Source organism: Gymnoscopelus microlampas (assembly GCF_963454915.1).
Source record: "Gymnoscopelus microlampas genome assembly, chromosome: 24".
NCBI lineage: Eukaryota > Metazoa > Chordata > Actinopteri > Myctophiformes > Myctophidae > Gymnoscopelus > Gymnoscopelus microlampas.
Window position 1 is genome coordinate 36,231,939 of NC_139961.1, and position 25,763 is coordinate 36,257,701.

At 40.5% G+C, this 25,763-nt stretch overlaps 2 protein-coding genes across 2 annotated transcripts; one reads left to right on the top strand and one right to left on the bottom strand.

Annotated features, from left to right (window-relative positions):
• Window positions 1-329: 329 nt before the first annotated feature.
• cybb (cytochrome b-245, beta polypeptide (chronic granulomatous disease)) lies at window positions 330-15,312 on the top strand. Its single transcript, XM_084051183.1, has 13 exons — window positions 330-561; window positions 1,220-1,312; window positions 2,302-2,412; window positions 3,458-3,542; window positions 4,187-4,332; window positions 5,948-6,129; window positions 7,037-7,169; window positions 7,774-7,866; window positions 8,373-8,626; window positions 10,093-10,255; window positions 11,076-11,222; window positions 12,098-12,222; window positions 12,750-15,312. Exons 1-13 carry the CDS (start codon window positions 520-522, stop codon window positions 12,865-12,867), a joined length of 1,692 nt encoding a protein of 563 aa, XP_083907309.1. The 5' UTR covers window positions 330-519; the 3' UTR covers window positions 12,868-15,312.
• A 1,162-nt stretch (window positions 15,313-16,474) lies between these two features.
• LOC311040850 (dynein light chain Tctex-type 3-like) lies at window positions 16,475-23,849 on the bottom strand. Its single transcript, XM_084051220.1, has 5 exons — window positions 23,711-23,849; window positions 22,968-23,009; window positions 19,402-19,525; window positions 18,666-18,743; window positions 16,475-17,620 (listed from the first exon to the last, which is right to left on the bottom strand). Exons 1-5 carry the CDS (start codon window positions 23,735-23,737, stop codon window positions 17,547-17,549), a joined length of 345 nt encoding a protein of 114 aa, XP_083907346.1. The 5' UTR covers window positions 23,738-23,849; the 3' UTR covers window positions 16,475-17,546.
• Window positions 23,850-25,763: the final 1,914 nt, after the last annotated feature.

Here is a 25,763-nt window from a genome sequence, read left to right on the forward strand (position 1 = left end):
ACTGTGCATAATGAGTACTTTTACTTTTGGTACTATAATCATATTTGATGCCAATACTTTTACTCAAGTACATTTTTAATTCCGGACTTGTAACAGAGTATTTCTACATTGCAGTATTGATAGGCTACCTTTATTTAAGTAAAATAATTTGAGTACTTTTAACCACCAGTGGCCAATATGGCTGCCATGCAAAGGGCTTATTGCTGAGAACAGCCCCTCCCCTTTGAGAGAAAAGGAATAAAACACACTTCCTTATTTGCTACCCGGCAACTAGGCTATAAAAGTAGTGATGACTCCACCTGCCTTGCTTCAGAGCATGTCGGCCACCACACACACTCTCCTGACTTCCTCCTCCTCCTGTCTTTATCTGCTTCACTAGAACTCTCTCTCTCTCTCACTCACACACACACACACACACACACACACACACACACACACACACACACACACACACACACACACACACACACACACACATACACTCACTGTCAGACGCACCCACACAAAAAAGCAGTCACCATGGGCTTTGCCGCAAACGACGGACTGTCCATCTTTGTCATTGTGAGTATTTAGGATGTGTTTGTAGCTGCTGTATACGTTGCTACATTCCAGGTGTTTTAGGATTTGAGCAGTGGTGCAAAAAGTACTAATATTTTTGTTTTAACTTAAGTAAAAGTAGTAGTGGAAGTATAGGGTTAGGTGGAAGAGTTATGAAAGTTGTGTTTGAATTGGATGTCAGGACCTCATAGCGAGTGCCGCGCTATGAGCTTGTAGATCTGCTATTTTTTTCGCAACATTTTCGCAAATCTTTTAATATATATATATTTTTTTAAGCATTTGTAAAATATTTTGTTCCAGGGACCTCCCAGAAGCAAAGATTTGAGTTATGTGTATATATATATATATATATATATATATATATATATATATATATATATATATATATATATTCAAAGATTTGTACACATTTTCACGTTTTTTTTTCTCCAAAAATAGCCGCACTACGAGCTTGTAGATCTGCTATTTTGAATAGCCAAAGAAATCTAAAATGACACAGATGCGTTCTCAGATTGAATGGGTTAATTAAGAACACACACTGATCTGGATATATATATATATATATAATTATTATTTACTGTTTTTGTTTTCAATGCACACCGTATCTAACTTCTCACTGCACGGCCCACTATACAAACTGCTTTGTAATGTGTGTTTACAGTTCGTATGGATGGCGATCAACACATACCTGTTTGTCCAATTCTACTTCAATTTCCTCACAGAGAGATGGTTCTATTCCAGGGTACTTCTGGGGGTAAGTTTGTCTTTTTCATCTTGTTCTGGGACTGTTTTCTAATCCTCCGGTATAGGGGGCAGGGGACGAGTCTGTGTCCTACAGTAGGTCTGTCTTATGGGGGTAAAACAGCTTATTTTACACAACCATGACGTTCACCAAAAATCAGTTATTTTCTATTTTTCAGAGTGTAGGTAATAATGATAACAACAATGCTTTGCTTGAGTAATGTGGGAGAAATCGATGCCTCTGCTTTTGATATCTCTCCCTCTGATCATTCATTCTTTTCACAAAATAGCCGATTATATAAGCTCACAAGAAGCCCCCTCTGTGTTTTATTTTAACAAACTGAACCCTGGGCCTCACTAACCCTACCCCCCCAAACGGCAGGGCTGGGGAGATTAAAGATAGGGAAGTAGGTCTGTCTGTAGGAGGATGTCATTCGGTATTTGAGGCCACACATCTGTTCTTATGACGGCTGGGGGAATGCCACTGGCCGCCCAGGTGGCTGAGCCCTGAGCAGAAGTGAAATGGAATTTGTGTTATATTCCTAAGCCAATAATTTGTTTGATGACCAGTGATTGCGGTTCCGGTAGGTAGGAGACACAAAGGAGACTCCTTGTGTCTCTTACCGGAACGACTGCCGGTCATCAAATTATTGGCTTAGGAATCCGACAAAAACTAAAATAATATCCATGAATTCAAGTCTCCATGGGTGACTGATCCATAGAAAAAAGCCCTTTTTGGGGGTGAACTATACTATCCCTTTCAATTGTCACTTTACTGTCCTCTGGGGACACCGAGTGCCGCGCTATGAGCTTGTAGATCTGCTATTTTTGAAAAATCTTTAACTTTTTTTTTCTTTTTCAAAAAACGTTTTAATTTTTTTTCAAAAACAAAACTTTTTTTTTTCAAAAAAACTGTTAGGATTTAGAAAACATTTTTAAGAATCGCTTCTGTCTTAATGGCTTAACACTCTCTCTCTCTCTTATCTCCCTTGTGTTCCCCAGCAAGCGTTGCCCTGGGCCCGGGCGCCCGCGGCCGTCCTCAACTTCAACTGCATGCTGATCCTGTTGCCCGTGTGCAGGAACCTGCTCTCCATAATGCGTGGCACCATTCAGGTTTCTATAATTACGTTGCTTTCCCCTTCCTTAAAGGGATATTTCACCCCCAAAATGACATTTTTTCCCCCTATCGATTAGTCCAGGGGTCTTCAACGTTTTCAGGCCAAGGACCCCCTAGCTGAGGGAGAGATGAAGCAGGGACCCCCTACTCTATATTGTATAAAATTGCGTTTTCAGATACTTTTTTTGTTTACTTGGTCTGCTCTTTTTTCCCCCCCTCTACACCTAAACCTCTTTGCCAAAAATAGCAGATCTACAAGCTCACAACACCTCGCACTGCGAGGCGTTGTGAGCTTGTAGATCTCTGAGTTCTCCTCAGAGAAGGGATGCAAGGGTTCAAGTGGTTAAGGTAAAAAGAAAAATCATATCACACAAAGATTTGGTGGACCCCCTGTAGTAACTCTAAGGACCCCCTAGGGGTCCCGGACCCCCTGTTGAAGACCCCTGGATTAGTCACCCCGTGGAGACTTGAATTCATGGCTATTTCTTTTGTTTTTGTCGCTAAGCCAATCATTTGATGACCAGCGGACCGGTAGGCAGCGGTTCCGGTAGGAGACACAAAGGAGACTCTTTGTGTCGCCTACCGGAAACCGCTGCCGTTCATCAAATTATTGGCTTAGGAATACGACAAAAACTAAAATAATATCCTTAAATTCAAGTCTCCACGGGGTGACTAATTGATAGGAAAAAAGTCATTTTAGGGGTGAACTGTCCCTTTAACCCATTCAATCCTGGAACGCATCTGTGTCATTTTAGATTGTAATCTATTCAGAAATAGCAGATATACAAGCTCATAGCGCGGCACCGAGTGCTATGAGCTTGTATATCTGCTATTTCTTTTTTTTTTTTATCGTGAAAATTGTGCCATCTTATAATGTCAAGTACATGTTGAATTACGGACTTGTACTCGTAAACAGAGTATTTCTGTATTGCAGTATTGATACTTTTACTTTACTAAGTATAAAGTTTGAGTATTTTTTCCACCACTGTTTAAATGGAGAACTGACCACAGGCCTGTCCTCTTTGTCTCCTTGTGTTTCAGTGTTGCGGTCGTACGGTCACTCGCCAGCTCGACAAGAACATAACGTTTCACAAACTGGTGGCTTACATGATCGCCTTGCAGACAGGTGGGCTTCTATGTCTCGCACACGGTCAATGGTGTCGATAACGAGATTGTTGTGATAAAAACTGACAGTGGGCGTAAAGTAACTGAGTGCATTTACTCAAGTACTGTGCTTAAGTACAATTTTGAGGTATTTTTTACTTTACTGGAGTATTTCCAATTTTCAGTACTTTTACTTCTACTCCACTACATCTCAGAGGCAAATATTGTACTTTTACTCCACTACAATTATCTGAAAACTTTAGTTACTTTGTAGATTTTGATTATTACTACAAAACATACATTACAGCTCTATATACATTTCGGCCATTTGAAAATAGCAGATCTACAAGCTCACAATGCGTCGCATTGCGACGCATTGTCGCTTGAAATTGTTGAAGCTTGAAATGGGACATTCTGCATAATAAGTACTTTTACTTTTGGTACTTTAAGTATGCTTTGATGCCAACACTTTTATACTTTTACTCAAGTACATTTAGAATTCCGGACTTTTACTTGTAACAGAGTAATTTCTACATTGCAGTATTTATACTTTTACTTAACTAAAACATTTGAGTAATTTTTCCACCACTGTTCATCACTGAGCAAATGAACTAAAACAAAACAAAGACAAATAACCCCTTTTTTTCCCTCACCTTGTTGGGTCAGCTGTCCACATCGTAGCTCACCTGTTCAACTTCGAGTATTTCTGGGACGCTGCGCTGAGCGCCAACAACACGCTGCCCTTCGCCCTGTCTCAGGTCGGAAACAACCCCAACGAATCCTTCCTGAACGTCTTCAGGAACAACGAGACTGTGAGTTCCAACTTCCTACCAATCCTACACCTGAACATCATTAGGACTTGATTGATTGATTGATTGATTGATTGATTGATTGATTGATTGATTACTTTATTAAAATGCGTAGTAACAGAACAGGTAGGTTATAAGTAAAGGTTACGAGACTGTATGTTCTCAGCTGTTATTTGTGTTGTTTTTGTTGTTTTTTAATAAAAACTCTTAACAGGAAGTGCACCTTCAGAGAGAGAGAGAGAGAGGTAGAGAGAGAGAGAGGTAGAGGTAGAGAGAGAGAGAGGTAGAGGTAGAGAGAGAGAGGGGGGGGGAGAGAGAGAGAGAGAGAGGGGGGGGGGGGAGACACACACACACACACACACACACACACACACACACACACACACACACACACACACACACACACACACACACACACACCGAATTGTGATCTTGTATATGTGCTATTTTCAGTAGCATATAGCAGTGGTTCTCAACCTTTTCAGGCAGTGACCCCCCCCCCCAAAATAATCATATTTGAACTGGGGAACCCCCACCCTGACAAGCACTTGGAAATGTAGGAGTTGAGGCATTACATTTTCAGTTCCACAGATAAATATTGTGAAATAGCCGATCGATCGGCAATTTTTTTTTTTAAATGGCCACTTTCTTTTATTATTTGACAATTCGGCCAATGTTTGGACCAGTTTTTATAGTATGGTTTGTCGTTTACTTTTGATGCAGTAATGGTCTTTTTTCTTTTTGAGGTATTAAAAAGGTCTTAAAAGTCCTTTAAAATGGGGTCTTGACCCACAGGTTGAGAACCACTGGCATATATAGCATAATTATCAAGCCCTTCGCAGTCACACAGTATAAAACTAAGGGCCCAGCTTCCTGCTTTGAAATTGAATCGAAATAGGAAGAGAGTTCAAATGACAGTTCATACACTATGAATGGCCTGTAGTTTAGCTGTTTTACCCGTGCTGGTGTCAGAAAGAATTTATCTTAATGCAAGTGGATGGGTTTTTGACGAACTTTAGACTTCATTTTCTTACCTTAATAAACATTGTCATAAATACTATATGCTTCCAGTCGCTATAGTTTAAAGTCTCCTTTCAATCATCATGATATGCGTTTTACCAACACACACACACACACACACACACACACACACACACAGTGCGGTGAGTCCTCAGGTCCCTGAACCAAAAGGCACACAACCTCTCCAGTTGCCTCAGTGACGTCACTCTGTGACCAAAAGCAGAAGCATGTGGTCCAACTGGGAATCGGCCACGCTGGTGTGAACGTGCGTTTTATACATACTGTGTAGACTGTAAAAAAGACCAGGAGACCTGGTTCTGCCAGAACCGGCAGATGCCCATGTGTCTATGCCCATGTATGGACGAAAGGGGGACAGACTTTTATTAGCCGGACTTCACATGACGTGTCAGCCTGTGTACAGTATGCCCATATATGGACGAAAGGGGGACAGACTTTTATGGCTGGGGCCTAAGGACAAAGGGGGCATGCCCATGTATGGAGAAAACAGGGACAAAGCCACACCATTGGTTTCTACAGACCGTAAATGAAGCCGATTGTTGTGTGACCCCTCCTCCTCCTCCTCCTCCTCCTCCCACAGAGCCCGACCATCGTGATGTTCACCACCATCGCCGGGCTGACGGGCGTGGCCATCACGCTGGCCCTCATCCTCATCATCACCTCGTCCATGGAGGTGATCCGCCGCTCCTACTTCGAGGTCTTCTGGTACACGCACCACCTCTTCGTCGTCTTCTTCATCGGCCTGGTCTTCCACGGCTTCGGGTAAGGTTTTTTTATCCAAGGTTTGATCTCCTGCAGGTTAAGGCCGTCTGTCGCCAGCATGACATTTTACTTAGCGAATAACCCTTTAAGACCGGGAACGCATCTGTGTCATTTTACATTTCTTTGGCTATTGACAAATAGCAGATCTACAAGCTCATAGCGCGGCACCGAGTGCCGCGCTATGAGCTTGTAGGTCTGCTATTTTTGGAGAAGAATATCGGGAAAATGTGTGCAAATCTTTGAATATATAATATACATTTGAACTCAAATCTTTGCTACTGCAGGGGTTCCTGGAACACAATATTTTAAGATGAGGGGGTCCATGGACAAATCATTTTGGGGGTCCTTGACACAAAAAAGTTTGAGAACCACTGATTATAGCAACATACATACGTACGTATTTGTAGAATCCTCAAAAGCAAAGATTTACTTACAAATGTTCGAATTTTCAAAGATTTGCACACATTTTCACGAAGCACTGGGAGGTGTTGTGAGCTTGTAGTTTGGCTATTTTCACAACGTTTGCCTCTTTCTTTGACAATTTTGCCAAATTGGTAATAAAAAAGGTCTTAAAAGTCATTCAATTGTACCTTAAGAAATGAGCAGAGACCCTGCATACACTATTTGATAATAATTTGATACCAGCGGACCGGAAGGAGACACCGCTGCCGGTCATCAAATTATTGGCTTAGGAATGCGACAAAAAACAAAAAAGTAACCATGAATTCAAGTCTCCATGGGGTGACTAATCGATCGAAAAAGTCATTTTGGGGGTGAACTATCCCTTTAATCATATAAAGGGACCCTCCAAAATAATGTGGGGTTCAACTGCTGTATAAGCATACCTATACTTCTATTAGCTATCCCAGTACTCAGTACGACTTCCTCCTGTGCTCCCTGACCACAGGAGGATTGTGCGGGGACAGGTGCAATCTGACCTGCTGCTGCACCGTCCCGCCGACTGCAAGGACCGCTTCCAGGAATGGGGAATGAACGGAACCGACTGCCCCGTGCCCAACTTCGCCGGGAACCCCCCAGGGGTGAGCTATATAAGTAGACAGGAAGCAGTGGTGGAAAAAAAGTATTCACATTTTTTTTTACTTAAGTAAAAGTATCAATACTGCAGTGTAGACATATTCTGTTACAAGTAAAAGTCCAGAATTCAAAATGTATTTGAGTAAAAGTGAAAAGGTATCGGTACAAAAGTAAAAGTAGTCATTATGTAGTTTTCAAATGTATAAAAATCCTTTGAAAATAGCCGATCTACAAGCTCACGATGCGTCGCAATGCGACGCATCGTGAGCTTGTAGATCGGCTATTTTCAAAAGGCCAAAATGTATATAGGGCTGAAGTGGGTACTGTATGTTTTGTAATAATAATCAAAATCCACAAAGTAACTAGTAACTAAAGTTTACAAATAATTGTAGTGGAGAAAAAATATAATATTTGTCTCTGAGATGTAGTGGAGTAGAAGTAAAAGTACTGAAAACTGGAAATACTCCAGTAAAGTAAAAAATACCTCAACATTTTATTTAAGTACAGTACTTGAGTAAATGTACTTAGTCACTTTACACCACTCTACCATACAGATTGGTTACAATAACGCAGCTCTAACAAAACATGTGTTTTTTTGTCGTCGTCCAGACGTGGAAGTGGGTGATCGGGCCTATGATCATCTACGTGACCGAGCGGATGGTCCGTTTCTATCGCTCTACTCAGAAGGTGGTCATCACCAAGGTATGTGATCAACCTTCATCCTTACTGTGTGTTAGAGCAGGGCTTTGAACCACTGTGTATAGAGCCTCAGAAGATGGCAGATCGATAAAAGCTTTCATATAGCTTTCATGTGGCCCCTCGGCAGATGTACTCGACAAGCATGCCAAAGAGCACCCATTGTGAGCTTGTACATCAGCTAGCTTCGCTGTTCACCACCATACGGTGAAGTATAGGGCCCTGAGTGTAGCTTTCTGCTTTAAGAATAGAATTGAAAATAGAAACAGGAAGCAAACTTATTTACTTCCTAATGTGAGCACATGCATGGCCATCAGCCTTCTCTGACTGAGACACTATTACTATTACAACTACTTTGGCTATTCAAAAAAATAGCAGATCTACAAGCTCATAGCACGGCACCGAGTACAGAATGAAACCGAGAGCTGAAACAATATATATATTCAAAGATTTGAGTTACAAATGTTCGCTCCCCTCCTCTCCTCTCCTCTCCCCTCCCCTCCCCTCCTCAGGTGGTGATGCACCCGTCCAAGACTCTGGAGCTGCAGATGAAGAAGAAGGGCTTCCGCTCGGAGGTGGGCCAGTACGTCTTCATCAAGTGCCCCTCCATCTCGCACCTGGAGTGGCACCCGTTCACCCTGTCGTCCTCGCCCGAGGACGAGAACTTCAGCATCCACATCCGCCTGGCGGGCGACTGGACGCAGGCCCTGTACGAGGCCTGCGGCGGCCACAAGGACGAGACCCAGGAGGCCTGGAAACTGCCCAGGTATAAATTGATGATGTCATACGATTACTACAGGCCACGCCCCTATCCTTTTCCACAGCCACGCCCCCCCCCCCTTCTCCACAGCCACAACCCCTTTCCTGGGTAAATAATATGAACGGAAGTGCACGCCCCTTTCTCCGCCCCCTTTATGGCGGCCCGTTTATAGAGCAGCTTTGCTAAAGCAAGCTGCTAAAAAAAGAATGTAATTATCATACATTAACCACTTCAGTCCTATATAAATTTGAGCCATTTGAAAATAGCCCATCTACAAGCTCGCGATGCGACGCATTGTGAGCTTGTATATCTGCTATTTTCAAAATATTTTTTATACATTTTAAAACTTGAAATGGGACATTCTGCAAATGAGTACTTTTACTTTTGGAACTTTAAGTACATTTTGATACCATTACCTTTGTACTTTTACTCAAGTACTTTTTGAATTCCGGACTTTTCCTTTTACCAGAGCATTTCTACATTGCAGTATTGATATTGTCCTTAATTAAAACGTTTCAGTACTTTTTCGGTCGGCAAATGAATGAGATTTCAGGTGCCGCTCTTCGACGATGGCCCGTTTAGCACGTTGCCCAATACAAACCACCATCTCCTCACTAGCGTATGGTGGGTTCTAACGTGGACCGGGCCAGATTCTTAAACCGCCCGCCCCCGCCCCCTCGCGGGGGGGGGCTCGCGCAACGACGGCTGATAAGTGACAGTCTATTGAGAATTACCATCAGCGTTAATGCAAGAGAGAGACGTGAATAAAACACAATAAAACAACTGTTTACCTGGCAAGAGAACCGGTTTGACGGGGAAACCGTTTTTTAATGGCCACCCATTAACTATCCGGCCGAATGCAAATAAGCCCGATTTGAAAACAAAGGCGTGCTAATGTTGTTATGTAGATTTTTTATTTTTTTTTCCCCTGGGGGCAGTGGGGGAGCAGAGTTTTCCAGACCGGGCCATGGCCCCATTGGCCTCTATGACGATACGCCCTTGCATCTCCTCCTGTTGGTCAACATGAGGGACTCTGGTGGAGCAATAGGATGTTTCAGAGCAACGCATCGACTACACAACACTCCCACAGTAACTTACACTGACACAACGGTTGACAATTACAATGCACGCACGCGCACGCACACACACACACGCACATGCACACGCACACGCACACGCACGCACACACACAGAGAAAATTAATTCATTGCAAAAGTACAAAAGTATTGGTATCAAAATGTACTTAAAGTACCAAAAGTAGAAAGTACTCATTGTGCAGAATGTCCCATTTCATAACTTTTCAAGTGTATAAATCTATTTCTCTCTCTCTCTCTCTCTCTCTCTCTCTCTCTCTCTCTCTCTCTCTCTCTCTCTCTCTCTCTCTCTCTCTCTCTCTCTCTCTCTCTCTCTCTCTCTCTCTCTCTCTCTCTCTCTCTCTCTCTCTCTCTCTCTCTCTCTCTCGGTACGTTCAGGGTAGCGATCGACGGGCCGTTTGGAACGGCCAGCGAGGACGTGTTCCGCTACGAGGTGGTGATGCTGGTGGGCGCCGGCATCGGCGTCACCCCCTTCGCCTCCATACTCAAGTCCCTGTGGTACCAACGCGCCCAGAAGAACCAAGACGTCTTCACCAAGAAGGTGAGACTATAATAGGATATAGGACTGCGTTTCCATTGTCCTAGCTTTTCATTGTGTTATATTCCGCCCCAAAAAAGTAGTCTCTTTAGTTTGTAAGGCGTGGCTCTTGCTACGCCCCCAGCCTATAGGGGAAACCTAGGCACAACATGTTAAAGGGTTAGTTCACCCAAAAAAAACAATGTTTTCACCCCATGGAGACTTGAATTCATGGAGTTCTTTTTTTGTTTTTGTCGCATTCCTATGACCAGCCGACCGGTAGGCCGCGGTTCCGGTAGCAGATTTGTGTCTCCTACCGGAACCGCTGCTGGTCATCAAATTATTGGTTTAGGAATGCGACAATATTTTGAGAAGGGGGGCCGCGGCCAAAGATATATAATTTTGGGTGGTCCTTGACATGAAAAGGTTTGAGAACCACTGATATAGAAACATAGGATTTAGACGACATTTGTAGAATCCCCCAGAAGCAAAGAATTGAGTTACAAATGTTCGCTTTATAAATACATATTCAAAGATTTTCACACATTTTCCAATTTGAAAAAATATATAGCAGATCTACAAGCTCGTAGCGCGGCACTCGGTGCCGCGCTATGAGCTTGTAGATCTGCTATTTTTGAATAGCCAAAACAAATCAAAAAATGACACACAGAATGCGTTCCAGGTCTTAATGGGTTAGTTTGTAAGGCATATACTCCGTCCTCTCTAACCCCCTTTTAGATCTATTTCTATTGGCTGTGTCATATACTCCGCCCTCTCTAAACCCCTTTTAGATCTATTTCTATTGGCTGTGTCATATACTCCGCCCTCTCTAAACCCCTTTTAGATCTATTTCTATTGGCTGTGTCCGGAGACGGAGGCGTTCGAGTGGTTCGCCGACCTGCTGCAGTCCCTGGAGGACCAGATGGCGGAGGCGGGCGTGACCGACTTCCTCAGCTACAACATCTACCTCACCCGCTGGAAAGAGACTGAGGTACCAAGTTGTTTTTTTTACTTGAGTTACTGTATATAGCAGGGGTCTTCAACGTTTTCAGGCCAAAGACCCCCTAGCTGAGAGACAGAGATGAAGCAGGGACCCCCTACTCTATATTGTATAAAATTGTGTTTCAGATTAAAGTTTTTTTTTTACTTAGTCTTCTATTTTTTCCCTCTACACCTATACCTCTTTGCCAAAAATAGCCGATCTACAAGCTGAGCTTGTAGATCTGCTATTTTTGGCTAAAGTTCTCTTCAGAATAGGGATGCTATTGGGCTCAAGTTAAGGAAAAAAATAATACATCACACAAAGATTTGGTGGACCCCCTGTAGTAACTCTGAGGACCACCTAGGGGTCCCGGACCCCCTGTTGAAGACCCCTGGTATATAGGCCATGCAGTGGTTCTCAAACGTTTTCATGTCATGGCTATGAGCTTGTAGATCTGCTATTTTTGAAAGAAATGTGTGCTAATCTTTGGATATGTATATTTGTTTTAAAGGGGACCGAGGTACAGAGGATTTTTTCTTACTTGAGTACTGGTATAGGCCAGCGGTTCTTTTTCATGTCAAGGCTGTGAGCCTTGTAGAGCTTGTAGATCTGCTGTTTTTGAAAAATCGTGAACATTTTTGCAAATCTTTGAATATGTATAAATTTTTTACATTTGTAACTCAACCCCCTGTTGAAGACCCCTGTCCTATACTATCAATCATTCAGCTGGGGACACCCTGGAACAACCCCCCCAACCCCCCCAGAAACCCCACATTGAGAACCAGTGCGGTGAAATGATAATAATAAAGTAATGAACGAACGTATTCAATCAATCAATCAATCAATCAATCAATCAATCAATCGATATGGTTGCGTCCTTTCAGGCGGCACACTTCAGGGTCCACCACGAGGCGGAGAACGACCCCATCACCGGCCTCAAGCAGAAGACACTCTACGGGAAGCCCAACTGGGACAACGAGTTTGGCTGCATTGCTATGAAACACCCGGGGTGAGCCTCTCTCTCTCTCTCTCTGCTATTATAGTGCTGCAAGCAGTGGAGCAAATGAGCGATGTACACAAGTACTGTACTTAAGTCAAACTTTTACATATTTTTTTTTACTTTACTTGAGTATTTCCAATTTTCCAATCCTTTTACTTCTACTCCGCTAACACCTCAGAAGCAAATATTGTACTTTCACTCCACAACAAGTATTTGAAAACTTTAGTTACTAGTTACTTTGTAGATTTTTCTTTACTTTTTCCACCACTGGCTGCGTGTTACGACACAAAAGCTGGAACTAATAGGGCAGTGGTTCTCAAACTTTTTCATGTCAAGGACCCCCAAGATGATACGTATTTGGCCGCGGACCCCCACCTGACAATATATATATCATAATAATGAAGGGATATGGCAAGCTCCACTCCACAATTTATTATTATAATTTTGTAATTATATATTTTTAATGTAATTATAATGACATTAAAAAAATGCATAATAATGATACTATTTCCATGTATGTGTGTGTATGTCCTCAGCACCAAAGTGGGGGTGTTCCTGTGTGGCCCGGCCGTGCTGGGCAAGGCCCTGGCCAAGCAGAGTGTCTCTCACAACGAAGGAGGTTCGTCGTTCATCTTCAACAAAGAGAACTTCTAGAACAAACCAAGAACTGTCCCAGGATTCTAACCAACACCCCGCCGCCTCCCCATCCTACCAAACCAGTAGGGCAGTTCAGTGGGTTTTGAACTCCCGTGCCAGGGGGGGAACAAGACAAGAAGAGTACCCGCGGGGTAGCTATTCTAGCCATCCACCGCGAAAAAGCAAAACATAATTCTGGGTTTCTCTCAGGACAACAACACAGCAAAATCTGTGTGAAAAATGGAACCCCTAAAAAAGGGTCCCGCCACAGTTATATTAACCCATTCAATCCGGGATACGCGTCTCTTGTCATTTTAGATTTCTTTGGCTATTCAAAAATAGCAGATATACAAGCTCAGTGGAATAATGGCGCCAAACGGCCATGTGGAGCGGACAACCTTTTCCCGCTCAGAAAGCCTTGAGGGGAGTCTTCTCCCACGTGCAATAACGGCAGGCGATCAATGAACGTTGACGGCTCTGGTATCCCATTAAGACAGGGAAAGCATCTCTCACTTTTACATTTAAACCACTTTAACCATTATCTTATACTTTGGCTATTCAAAAATAGCAGATCTACAAGCTCATAGGGCGGCACCGCTATGACCTTGTACATCTGCAATTTTTGGTGGAAAATCATGAAAATGTGTGCAAATCTTTGAATATATATTTTTCTCAAGCGGACATTTTTAGCTCAAATCTTTGCTTCTGAGGATTCGACAAAATGTTATCTATATCAGGGGTTCTCAAACTTGTTCATGTCAAGGACCCCCAAAATGATATGTATTTGGCCACGGACCCCCCCCCCATCTCAAAATATGTTCTTCCAGGGAAACCCCCAATAAGCAAAGATTTGAGTTACAAATGCTCGCTTTAAAAAAGAAAATGCCAAAAAAAAAAAAAACGCAAAAATGTCAACGATTTTTCAAAAATAGCACAAAACATTTTCTTTGAGTTCATGCAATGTGTGAAGAGCTAGTTCTGTGTGCCGCTTCACACGGCCGTGTACAAACGGAACTTCAGGGTTAATAAGCCCTTAAGACCGGGAACGCAACTGTGTCATTTTACTTTTATTTGGCTATTTTTTTTTTAAATCTTGGAAAATGTGTGCAAATCTTTGGATAGATATTTTTTAAAGCAAACATTTTCAACTCTGTTACAACTTCTGGGGGGGTCCCTGAACAAAATATTTCGAGATGGGGGTCCACGGCCAAATACATTTTTTTTTTAAATGGTGAGGATTTAGAAGACATTTGTAGAATCCCCCAGAAGCAAAGATTTGAGTTATAAACGTTCGCTTTAAAAATATATATATTCAAAGATTTGCACACATTTTCATAGCAGATATACAAGCTCATAGCGCGGCACTCGGTGCCGCGCTATGAGCTTGTATGATCTGCTATTTTTGAATAGCCCAAGAAATCTAAAAATTACACACAGATGCGTTGCCGGTCTGTTCTAAACTTCTACCAAGTCGTTTCACAAGGTCTTCGTTTTTTTTCAGTTCTCAATTTGGTAAAGAAATGACCGTCAGTATTTACGACATAACCCCTCTTCTCTCTTTTTGTTTCGTCACATTAGTCAAACTGTTGGTTTCAAAACTCTTCCTATTTCACATGTTGCTGCTGTGTCCTTACTCCTTACTGTGCACCTGTTGACCCATTACAACCTGGAACGCATCTCTGTGTAACCACTTTAACCATTATTTTATACTTTTGGCTATTCGAAAATAGCAGATCTACAAGCTCATGAGCTTGTAGATCTGCTATTTTCGAAAAATCGAGAAAATGCGTGCAAATATTTGAATATATATATGTTTTGGAGCAAACTTTTGTTTTTACTAAAATCTTCTCTTCTGGGGGTCCCTGGAACAGCACGTTTTGAGATGGGGGTCCGCAGCCAAATACATATAATTTTGGGGGTCCTTGACATGAAACAGTTTGAATCTGATATTATAGCAACAGAAGTTTTTTTTCTAAACTGTTAAGATTTAGAAGACATTAGAACCCCCCCCAGAAGCAAAGATTTGAGTTAAAAATGTTCTCTTTGAAAAATATATACCGGTATATTCAAAGATTTGCACAAATTTTCATGATTTTTCAAAAATAGCAGATCTACAATATAGCGCGGCACTCGGTGGCCAATATGAGCTTGTAGATCTGCTATTTTTGAATACCGAAAGTATAAGATAATGGTTAAAAAAGAAAATGACAGATGCTTTCCCAGTCTTAATGGGTTAAGGTCAAGCTGTTTCAAATGCAAAGTCTTTTTTTTGTATCCTCCTTACTTGAAACTTGTGAACTGTAATTACAAAGAATAAAGTGTTATATTAGTATACTAATCCCTGGTTTTAACAGTATTATTATTATGTGTATGGTGATGAATTCTTAAGAGAAGTATTTTATATTTTATGAAAATATATTTCCCAAATTTAAATAACTCAAGGGAGAAAATAAAGCCATTTTCTATACCTCTGTTGTTGGGCAGAAACCAGCTCACTCCAAAATGTTCAATTTTCAGGAAATAAAAACAAAACAAGACAAAAAGTGGAGTTAGGAGGTTTTGTTCATGAGGGTTCAAGGGGGTGGAGCCTGGAGTCAGCAAAACCAGCTAACTCCACCCCCTTTGGTGGACTTACTGTAGCTGGTTTAGCAGAAAGTTTGAGGATCCAATGGAGTCAGCTGGTTTTGTCAGAAGCGCTTTTTAATACTTTTCATTGGTTCCAGCGGTGTAAAGTAACCAAGTGCATTTACTCAAGTACTGTAATTTTGAGGCATTTTTTACTTTACTGCAGTAGTATTTCCAGTTTTCAGTACTTGTACTCCACTTCATCGCAAATATTGTACTTTTACTTCTACTCCACTACATCTCAGAGGCAAATATTGTACTTTTACTCCACTACAATTATTTGGAAACTTTAGTTACTTTGTAGATATAAATTATTACATTATAAAACATGCATTAACCACTTTAGCCCTATTTTATACCTATAGGCTATTTGAAAATAGCAGATCTACAAGCTCATTGTGAGCTTGTAGATCTGCTATTTTCAAAGGTTTTTTAGACATTTAGACTTTGAAATCTTGACATTTGGGACATTCTGCCTAATGAGCTCTTTCTACTTTTGGTACTTTAAGTACATTTTGATACCAATTCTTTTGTACGTTTACTCAAGTAAATGTTTTATTCTGGACTTTTACCTGTAACAGAGTACTTCTACATTGCAGTATTGATACTTTTACTTAAGTACAAAATATTCTCTGTATGAAACCTGCCGAGGGCCAAATAAAAAAAAATGTGATAAACCCGCCCTGTATTTCCATACTGGGCCCTGATTGGTCCCTCAACAACTTCGGAGGGAGAGAAATCCAATCTCTATTGAGAGGGGCCAGACCAAATCTGCAGAGGGCATTTTTTTTGAGTGGTGCCAACCACTCCTATATCTGACTTTGTCTGTGTGTCTGTCCGTATGTCCAAAAAACAAACATTGATGACAACATCAATACGGGGTTCATCAAAGGCACCACTCTCTTCACACAGGGTGTGATTTTTTTTATTGCAATGGCAGATTCGTCTGGAACCAGGCTGGAGTAATATTAGTTCAAAACAAATGACTCACACTAGAGGATTGTTTTCAACTCCAGTTTATTGCCTCCCACTCCTAACTTTATAAAACCTAACTAACCATCGTTTCAACATGGCACAACAGTATATGCAACATGGCACTAACCATCTTTTCAATATGTCAGTAGTGCATGATATAATGCATTGGTTCTCAGAGTGGGGTCCGGGGACCCCCAGGGGTCCTTGAGGGAGTTCCAGGGGGTCCCCAGATAAATGATGGATAGTTAGGAACCAAATGGACCCTTATGGGTTTGAAACTCTTGAGAGTGTACAAATGGAACCAAATGGACCCGTCCGGTCCATTTGTACGCTCTCAGAGTTAAATTAACATTGATTGTACAATATAAATCGGGGTCCCAGAGATACAAATGCCGTTAAATGGGGGTCCGTAGCCTAATGCATGTCGATCTGGGGGTCCTTGAAATTATGATGGTTGAGAATCACTGCTAGAGCCGTGAAAATCTTCTCCTATGGGGCTCCCTGGCATATCTTTTCAAATGGGGGTCCGCAGGCTAATAAGTGTCAATTTGGGGGTCCTTGACATGAAAAGGTTTGAGAACCACTGATATAATGAACAGATGACGAAATACTTCAGTGCACTAAAACCGTATTGTTCACTGATGGAGGCCACATGAATATAACTATACTAAAGAATATAACTGATGCATAATGACCTTCGATGCAAGCTTTTAAAGCACTGTGGTAAGAAAACATCATCCTTTGAATTGGCCATTTCTTCCCTAGCAACTCCTTTCGGTTAACCTCAAAGCAACCTTGGTTCGTCTCTTTACACATTCATGATTACATAACCAGAAAGAAGGAACCAAAAGAAAGAAAGAAAAGAAATATAAACACAGCATCTCTCCTTGAACTGTCTCAGGGTAGTTTTTAGGGTATAAAGAAAGGACAGCCAGTCAACAAGATGTATGTACTGCAGAATCTGTGGCACTTGGGGGCCCCCTGCTGGCGGTGGGAACGCATTGCATTGTCTTTGAGCGGTTTGGGTGTGTGTGTGTGTGTGTGTGTGTGTGTGTGTGTGTGTGTGTGTGTGTGTGTGTGTGTGAGTGTGTCCCCTCCTATGCTACTGCCACAGCGAAGACACTAACCACACAGTACATAGTACGGTTCTCCCATCTTACAGTGCAGCTTCCTGGATGGAGAGAAAACAAAAAGAGAGATTATAAGTATATAACACAAGTCCATGCAACAGCTTGTCAATGACATTTCTCCATTTTTCAAAAATTGAAAACACAAATCCTCTCTTTCTTTCCGAAACTAAATGAAACACATTGTGTTCACCAATGGTGGAAAAACTCAGCAAATTGTTTAAGTAAAAGTATCAATACTGCGATGTAGAAATACTCTTGTTACACGTAAAAGTCCGGAATTCTAAATTTACTTGCGTAAAAGTACAAAAGTAGAAAGTGCTCATGGAGACCAGGAGCGCATCCGTGTCATTTTAAGACTTATTTGGCTGTTCAAAAATAGCAGTTTTTTTTTTATGCCAAAGGAATCTGAAGATGACACAGATGCGTTCCCGTTCTTAGCTCATTCAGTGCCACTGGACGTCTAAGACGTCAAAAAAACATGTTGGAAAAACATGTTCAGAACCCAAGATATGATGATTTGAAGATTTGCTGCTCCATTCAGTCTTTGTTGGCTGTATCTCGGCTCCTAAGCACTTTTTTGAGTGGTGCCAACCACTCCTACAGTATATCTGACTTTGTCTGTGTGTCCGTCCGTCCGTCCGTATGTATGTACGTCCAATAAACAAACATTGATGACAACATCAATACGGGGCTCATCAAAGGCACCACTCTCTTCACACAGGGTGTGATTTTTTTTTTACAATGAATTTTGGCTCAGAGACAAAATTCCATAAATAAGCTGGGCACTGAATGAGTTCATATGGGTTAAAATGGGTCGTTTCTTTCTTTTTTTTTTCTTCTTTTTTTTTTTTTGGGGTAGAACCCTGCGACTAACTTTTTTATTTTTTTTTAAACACTTTGTTTTTTATTTTTCCATTTTTCATACAAGATACATGCATATGGTTGTATATATGACAACTTGTTCCCCCAATCCCCAACCCTCCCCCCAAGGTCATAGCAGGACAAATGACAAGACACTAATAAATAAATAAATAAATAAATAAATAAATAAATAATACTAATCACTTAAAATGGGTCGTTTCTCACCATCTGTGGTGGTGTCCCAGTAGCAGGAGTTGGCCGCATGGAGTCCCGCACCACTCTTCTGCATCACAGCGCACGTCACTGCAGTCACAGAGGTGCCACGTGTCATATCAACCACATCTCACTCATTAAGGCATATTACATCATGCATTGAGGACAGGATTTTAAAAAAAAAACATCAGGAAAGCAGCGTGCGCACGCACACACACACACACACACACACACGATTGATTTTCCTGAGGCACAGGGACGCCATTTGCAATTACTATGGCAGAAGTGTTTACAAGTAAACTATTTACTTGAGTAAAAGTACAAAAGTATTGGTATCAAAATGTACTTAAAGTACCAAAAGTAAAAGTACTAAAATGTTGGAAAATAGCAGATCTACAAGCTCACAACGCGTCGCGATGCGACGCGTTGTGAGCTTGTAGATCGGCTATTTTCAAATAGCCTATAGGTATAAAATAGGGCTAAAGTGGTTAATGCATGTTTTATAATGTAATAATTTATATCTACAAAGTAACTAAAGTTTCCAAATAATTGTAGTGGAGTAAAAGTACAATATTTGCCTCTGAGATGTAGTGGAGTAGAAGTAAAAGTATAGACAATTGGAAATACTCCAGTAAAGTAAAAGTAACTCAAAATTGTACTTAAGTACAGTACTTGAGTAGATGTACTTACAGTAGTTACTTTACACCACTGCTTAAGACCCACTCACACACACACACACACAGCATACCGATGTACTTGTAGGCCTTGGCCAGTTTGACCAGCTGGGCGAGGGACACCTCGACGATACTGGCCGTCCATTTGTTAACCAGGTTCTGGTTGTAATCTACCGCACCTATGATGTTGTCAATACACTGCAACACACACACACACACACACACACACACACTTAGAACAGTGGTTCTCAAAGTGGGGTCCTGGGGGGGGGGGGGGTACCAGGGGGTCTCCTAAAGCGTCACAATCATTTGAACCCCTTTACCCATATTTTATACTTTGGCTATTTAAAAATAGCAGATTTACAAGTGCCGCGCTACGAGCTTGTAGATCTGCTATTTTTGAAAAATCGTGAAAATGTGTGCAAATCTTTGAATATATTATATTTTTAAAGCGAACATTTTTAACTCTATTCTTTGCTTCTGGGGGTCCCTGGAACAAAATATTTTGATGGGGGTCCGTGGCCAAATACATATAACTTTGGGGGTCCTTGACATGAAAAAGATTGAGCACCACTGATATAGAAACATACGTTTTTCAGAATACTGTTGAGATTTAGGAGACATGTAGAATCGGCTTCAGGTCTCAATGGGTTAAGACCGGGAACACATCTGTGTCATTTTAGATTTTAGCTATAATGCAAATCTTTGAATATATATGTTATTATTTTTCTAAAGCAACATTTTTTAACTCAAATCTTGCGAGGCATTGTGAGCTCGTAGATCTGCTATTTTTGGCTAAAGTTCTCCTCAGAAAAGGGATGCTACGGTTCAAGTGGTTAAGGTAAAATTAAAAATCCTATCACACAAAGATTTGGCAGACCCCCTGTAGTAACTCTGAGGACCCCCTAGGGGTCCCGGACCCCCTGTCGAAGACCCCTGCTTTAACGGGTTAAAGGGACAGTGCGTGTATTTACAGTCATGTGGTAGTCACTGGTTGTTGCAAGCACCTCAGGCAAATCTCAAAGCGTCAATAAAACTGAGCCTCACTTGTGTTTGGCTACTGATACTATTAATAGCTGTGTGTGAACATAACAGAACAGATCATAAACACAACATTACACAATATAATAAAGAGCAGTGCTGGAAAAAAAAGTACAAGTCCGGAATTAAAAGTCCTGAATTAAAAATGTACTTGACTAAAAGTACAAAAGTATTGGTATCATTCAATGTACTTAAAGTAACAAAAGTAAAAGTACTCATTATTCTTTATGTCCCATTTTGCAAGTTTTCAAATGTATATATCTGTTGAAAATAGCAGATCTACAAGTTCGACGCATTGTGAGCTTGTGGATCGGCTATTTTCAAATGGCCGAAATGCAATACAGGGCTGAAGTGGTTAATGTAACTAGTAACTAAAGCTGTCAAATAATTGAAGTGGAGTAAAAGTATATATTTGCCTCTGAGATGTAGTGGAGTAGAAGTAAAAGTACTGAAGATTGGATATAGACGTTGATGTTGAAAAGACATCTGTAAATGCTCTCATTCCAGATATTGATTACATTAATGGACCAACATTATCCGACATCAGCTCCTATGCAAGAGGAAACTGTACTCTTTAGTTGCTGTCTGCAGTGTGCAACAATAAAGGGATAGTTCACCCCCAAAATGACTTTCTTTTTGCTATCGATTAGTCACCCCATGGAGACTTGAATTCATGGATATTGTTTTTGTGTTTGTCACATTCCTAAGCCAATTTTGATGACCGGCGGCAGCGGTTCCGGTAGGAGACACAAAGAGTCTCCTTTGTGAGGCGTTGTGAGCTTGTAGATCTGTTATTTTCACAATTTTTGCCTATTTCTTATTATTTGACAATTTGGCCAATGTTTGACCAGTTATCTGGATTTGTTTGGATGTTCTCAAGGCAGCATGTGTAGAGGTAGCAGAATCAATTGAAAAACCTTTTGTATCAATGTTTTGGGAGGTTAAGTGATGTTATTTCATATAGGCCTATGACCCTGTCTATTTCTCATAAAAAGTGCTTGTTTAATATAAGGCTGAAAATCACCACCTCAGAATTAAATAATATGGGTAAATGATATATTTCCTGAATCCTTAGTGTCATGTCAGTATTCCAGTTATTGTGGTTTGTGCCTGTGATGTTTCTTGATGCCACAGGACTAAAATAAAATATATGGTTTAGGCGAAAATGGTGGAAACATTTGTGCTATTAAAGGTTTGAAGAGCTCCAGTGACCACTGTACTTGTCATACATATTCACAAAAGGGCTTGAATGAAAGCTTAAAGGACAACTTTAGTTTTTTTACAACCAAGGTTTATATTTTAGCTTGTAATTAAAGTAAATAAAAGATGAGTGTTATTTTTTTTCATTTACTGCTTTCTACAGTTTTGGTCATTTTTGCGATATTTTTTACAGTGGGCGGGGGCACTCTGTCCGGTGGCTAAATATGCCTTTTTTACACAATAAAAAAGGTCCTGTGGTCTTTGATGGCCAGATGTGAGTTATTGGGGGCTAGAAGAGCTACTGTAAATAATAATAAAGAAAACGACAGGTTATTGTGTAAAAAAAGATATATTTAGCCACCGGACAGAATGCCCCCGCCCACTGTAAAAAAGATTGCGAAAATTGCTAAAACTATAGAAAGCAGTACATTTAAAAAATGTAACACTCATATTTTATTTACTTTAATTACAATCTAAAACATAAACCTTGGTTGTAAAAAACTAAAGTTGTCCTTTAAAGTGTCCCCTTAAAAATGACACCAAACACTATAGTAAACAATATTTAGATATGTCCTGAACATGAGCCAATACCAAGATATGCACCCGTCCCGCATCTAAAAGGCAGATTTTCAATGGGGGAGGGTAACTTCATTTAGCTGTGACTCAGTAAGGGTTATCATACAAAAAAATATTATCTGCAGACATAGCCCTAGAATGTCTGTCATCTTACATACATTTCATGTATTTCAAACATATTGTATATAACGTATGTAAGATCACAGACATTCTAGGGCTACTACAGACATAGAGCTTCTCAAAAATGATAAGCAACCTTTGCCACCTTGAGTGAGTCTGGCCCATGGACAGTGGTGGAAAAAGTACTCAAATTCTTTACTTAAGTAAAAGTACCAATACTGCAATATAAAAATACTCTGTTACAAGTAAAAGTCCAGAATTAAAAATTTACTAGAGTAAAGGTACAAAAGCATTGGCATCAAAATGTACTTAAAGTACCAAAAGTAAAAGCACTAAATATTTGAAAATAGCCGATCTACAAGCTCACAACGCGTCGCATCTGCTATTTTCAAATAGCCTATGTATAAAATAGGTTTAAAGTGGTTAGTGTATGTTTCATTATATCATAATTTATATCTGAAAAGTAACTAGTAACTAGTAAGTTTTCAAATAATTGTAGTGGAGTAAAAGTACAATATTTGCCTCTCAGATGTAGTGGAGTAGAAGTAAAAGTATTGGAAATTGGAAATACTCAAGTAAAGTACAAATATCTCAAAATTGTACTTAAGTAAATGTACTTAGTTACTTTCCACCACTGACAATGGGACAGCACACAGCATCACGACCGTGATGACACACAGCTAAAATGAAATATGTTTAATACCTCTTTAACGGTGTTACTTGCGTCGTCAGCATTGAATGAGCCCTGCAAAAAAAAACATATATGAAATGATGATAATAATAATAATAATAATTCGTATATATTAGCCTTGTTTCATAGTTGTATTTTATAGTCTGACTTTTTCAAAAATCGGTCGACTGTCATCATGACCGTCATGGATGAACTTCAAGATAGTGTTTGCACTTTCTCCCTAATTCCCCCGTACATCTACATTTAACGTTCAGATTTCAAATATAAAGTGCTAACCCCATGGCCACGGATGTTACAATTATGTACGGGCCCTCAGAAGTACCCGTATCTTCCGTATTGTTCAATACAAAGCATTTTAATCCGATTGTTGGTCATTTTCTCCATATGCTTTCAACTGCGTGAGCCTATCGGTTGGGAGGTGTATTGCACGCTGATACATAATAATTCTTATGAGAAAATGGTCACCGATCGGATTAAAATGCTTTATATTGAACAATACGGACGATACGGGTACTTCTGAGGGCCCGTACATAATTGTAACATCCGTGGTCATGGGGTAAGCACCTTATATTTGAAATCTGAACGTTTATGTAGACGTACGGGCCAAAAAGGGAGAAAGTGCAAACACTATTTTGAAGATTATCCAAGACGGTCATGGCTGATGACCAAGGCTCTCTGTCTGAGGGTCTGACCACATAGAAACATGTATTATGTCCATGTTGAAAATGTGACTGTATTAAACATCCAATTCAAACCTCATCGCTGGGATGATATTCTTCCATTCTGTCTGTCTCCAGGGTTCAGATGAAAACCAGTAGGATTAGAAGTAGCTTGTTGTTGTTGTTGCTTTAGATTCCTACTATATGATCTGAAGACAAATGTTATGCAGATGACTTCCTGATCGACGCTGCTTAGTGTTGCCAGACTTTTGCGAGAGAAATAAGCAACCAGAGTCTAGGAAAACGAGCCCAAAAAGAAGTGACTTTGTGAAAATAGCAGATCTACAAGCTCACAACGGCACGACTACAATGCATCGCGATCGCGACGCGTTGTGAGCTTGTAGATCTGCTATTTATTTTTTTCAAATAGCATTCTTTTTTAAATAGCAGATCCTGATAAATAAAATAGGTCAATTTTGCAACAAATCTTGTATGGGGGAGTCCCTGACACAAAATATTTTTAGATGAGGGGGTCTGCGGACGAATACATATGAAATTGGGGGTTCCTTGCATTGAAAATATCTGAGAACCACTGGGTTAGATAATAATTTAACACTTTAGAAGCAAGCCCAAATAAGTAACTACACTTTAGAAACAAGCCCAAAGTGGCCTATAATAAGCGGACATGGCAACACTCCCTCCTGGTGTTAGGGGAGGTCAACGACTGGTGGGAAAAAAGGAGAAACACATTCATGACTATGATGTGTTGATGCTGCCCCCTATCGACGCGTTTGGTTTTCACTGTCGCCCCTGTTCATTTATAACCTCGCATCACCAGTCTTTCCACCTCGGAGGAAAGCCTGGTCTGCGTTCCAGAAGACAACATATGATCCGGTCTAGACCACGCCTACTGAAAAAAAAAAAGAAAAAATAATCCTCTTTCCGGTTCTGCCTATCCGGTTTTGCGGTTTAAATGGAATAGAATTTCCCCTTGGGATAATACCGACGCTAAATAGTCTCCGGATAGTGCACGCACATTTACATTTAAAAAATAAGCTAAACAATGCCGTATCAAGGATTTTATTAGCACGGACCTATTTTGGGGTGAGACGTCTTTCCGGTTCTGCCTATCCGGCCACTTTTTCTTTTTTTCCGACCGGATCATATACCCGAAAATGGAATGCTGCCCAGGCTAGTTCATTTACAGTGGTGGAAAAAGTACTCACATTATTTACTTAAGTAAAAGTATCAATACTGCAATGTACTCTGTTACAAGTAAAAGTCCAGAATTAAAAATGTACTTGAGAAAAGCACAAAAGTATTGGTATGAAAACGTACTTAACGTACCAAAAGTAAAAGTACTAAGATGTTTCAAAATAGCAGATCTACAAGATCACAACCCGTCGGCTATTTTCAAATAGCCTAGGTATAAAATAAGGCTAAAGTGGTTAATGTATGTTTTATAATAATACTTTATATCTGCAAAGTAACTGGTACAGTAAATAAAGTTTTCAAATAATTGTAGTGGAGTAAAAGTACAATATTTGCCTCTGAGATGTAGTGGAGTAGAAGTAAAAGTATAGACAATTGGAAATACTCCAGTAAATTAAAAGTACCTCAGACTTGTACTTAAGTTAAGTACTTGAGTAAATGTACTCAGTAACCTTACACCACTGAATAATGGGAATTTGAATCACATTTTGAGATCAACTTTAAATGGTGTTCATTGCTTAAAAACGTTTCACTGCATCTTTGAATCAAACAGTTCCAGTGAGGGCTATAGGTTTGCAGTTAGTTGGGTGATCTGTCACAGCTGGCTCCTTCGTTTTGTCCGGCATACTAAAATTGTTCAACAGAAGTTTATGTTATGAAGGTTTAAAGGCATATACGTTGAAGGTAAGAATGTGAAATGTTCACAGTATTCTCTTATGTCAGTAGGGGGCGTCCTCTAGCCATTTTATATGCAATGGTCCGACACAGACACTGGCTGCACTTGCTAGCTCAAAGATGCTGCTATAAGGTCGAAAGAGTAAGTGATATTTTGGGTTTAAAAACAAGTGTTTTTGATAAAAGGTTAAAACTATACATTCTGAGGCCTGTTCCTCAAAAGAGAATTAAAGCTTAAGCCTGGCTTTAACACCTATCCTGG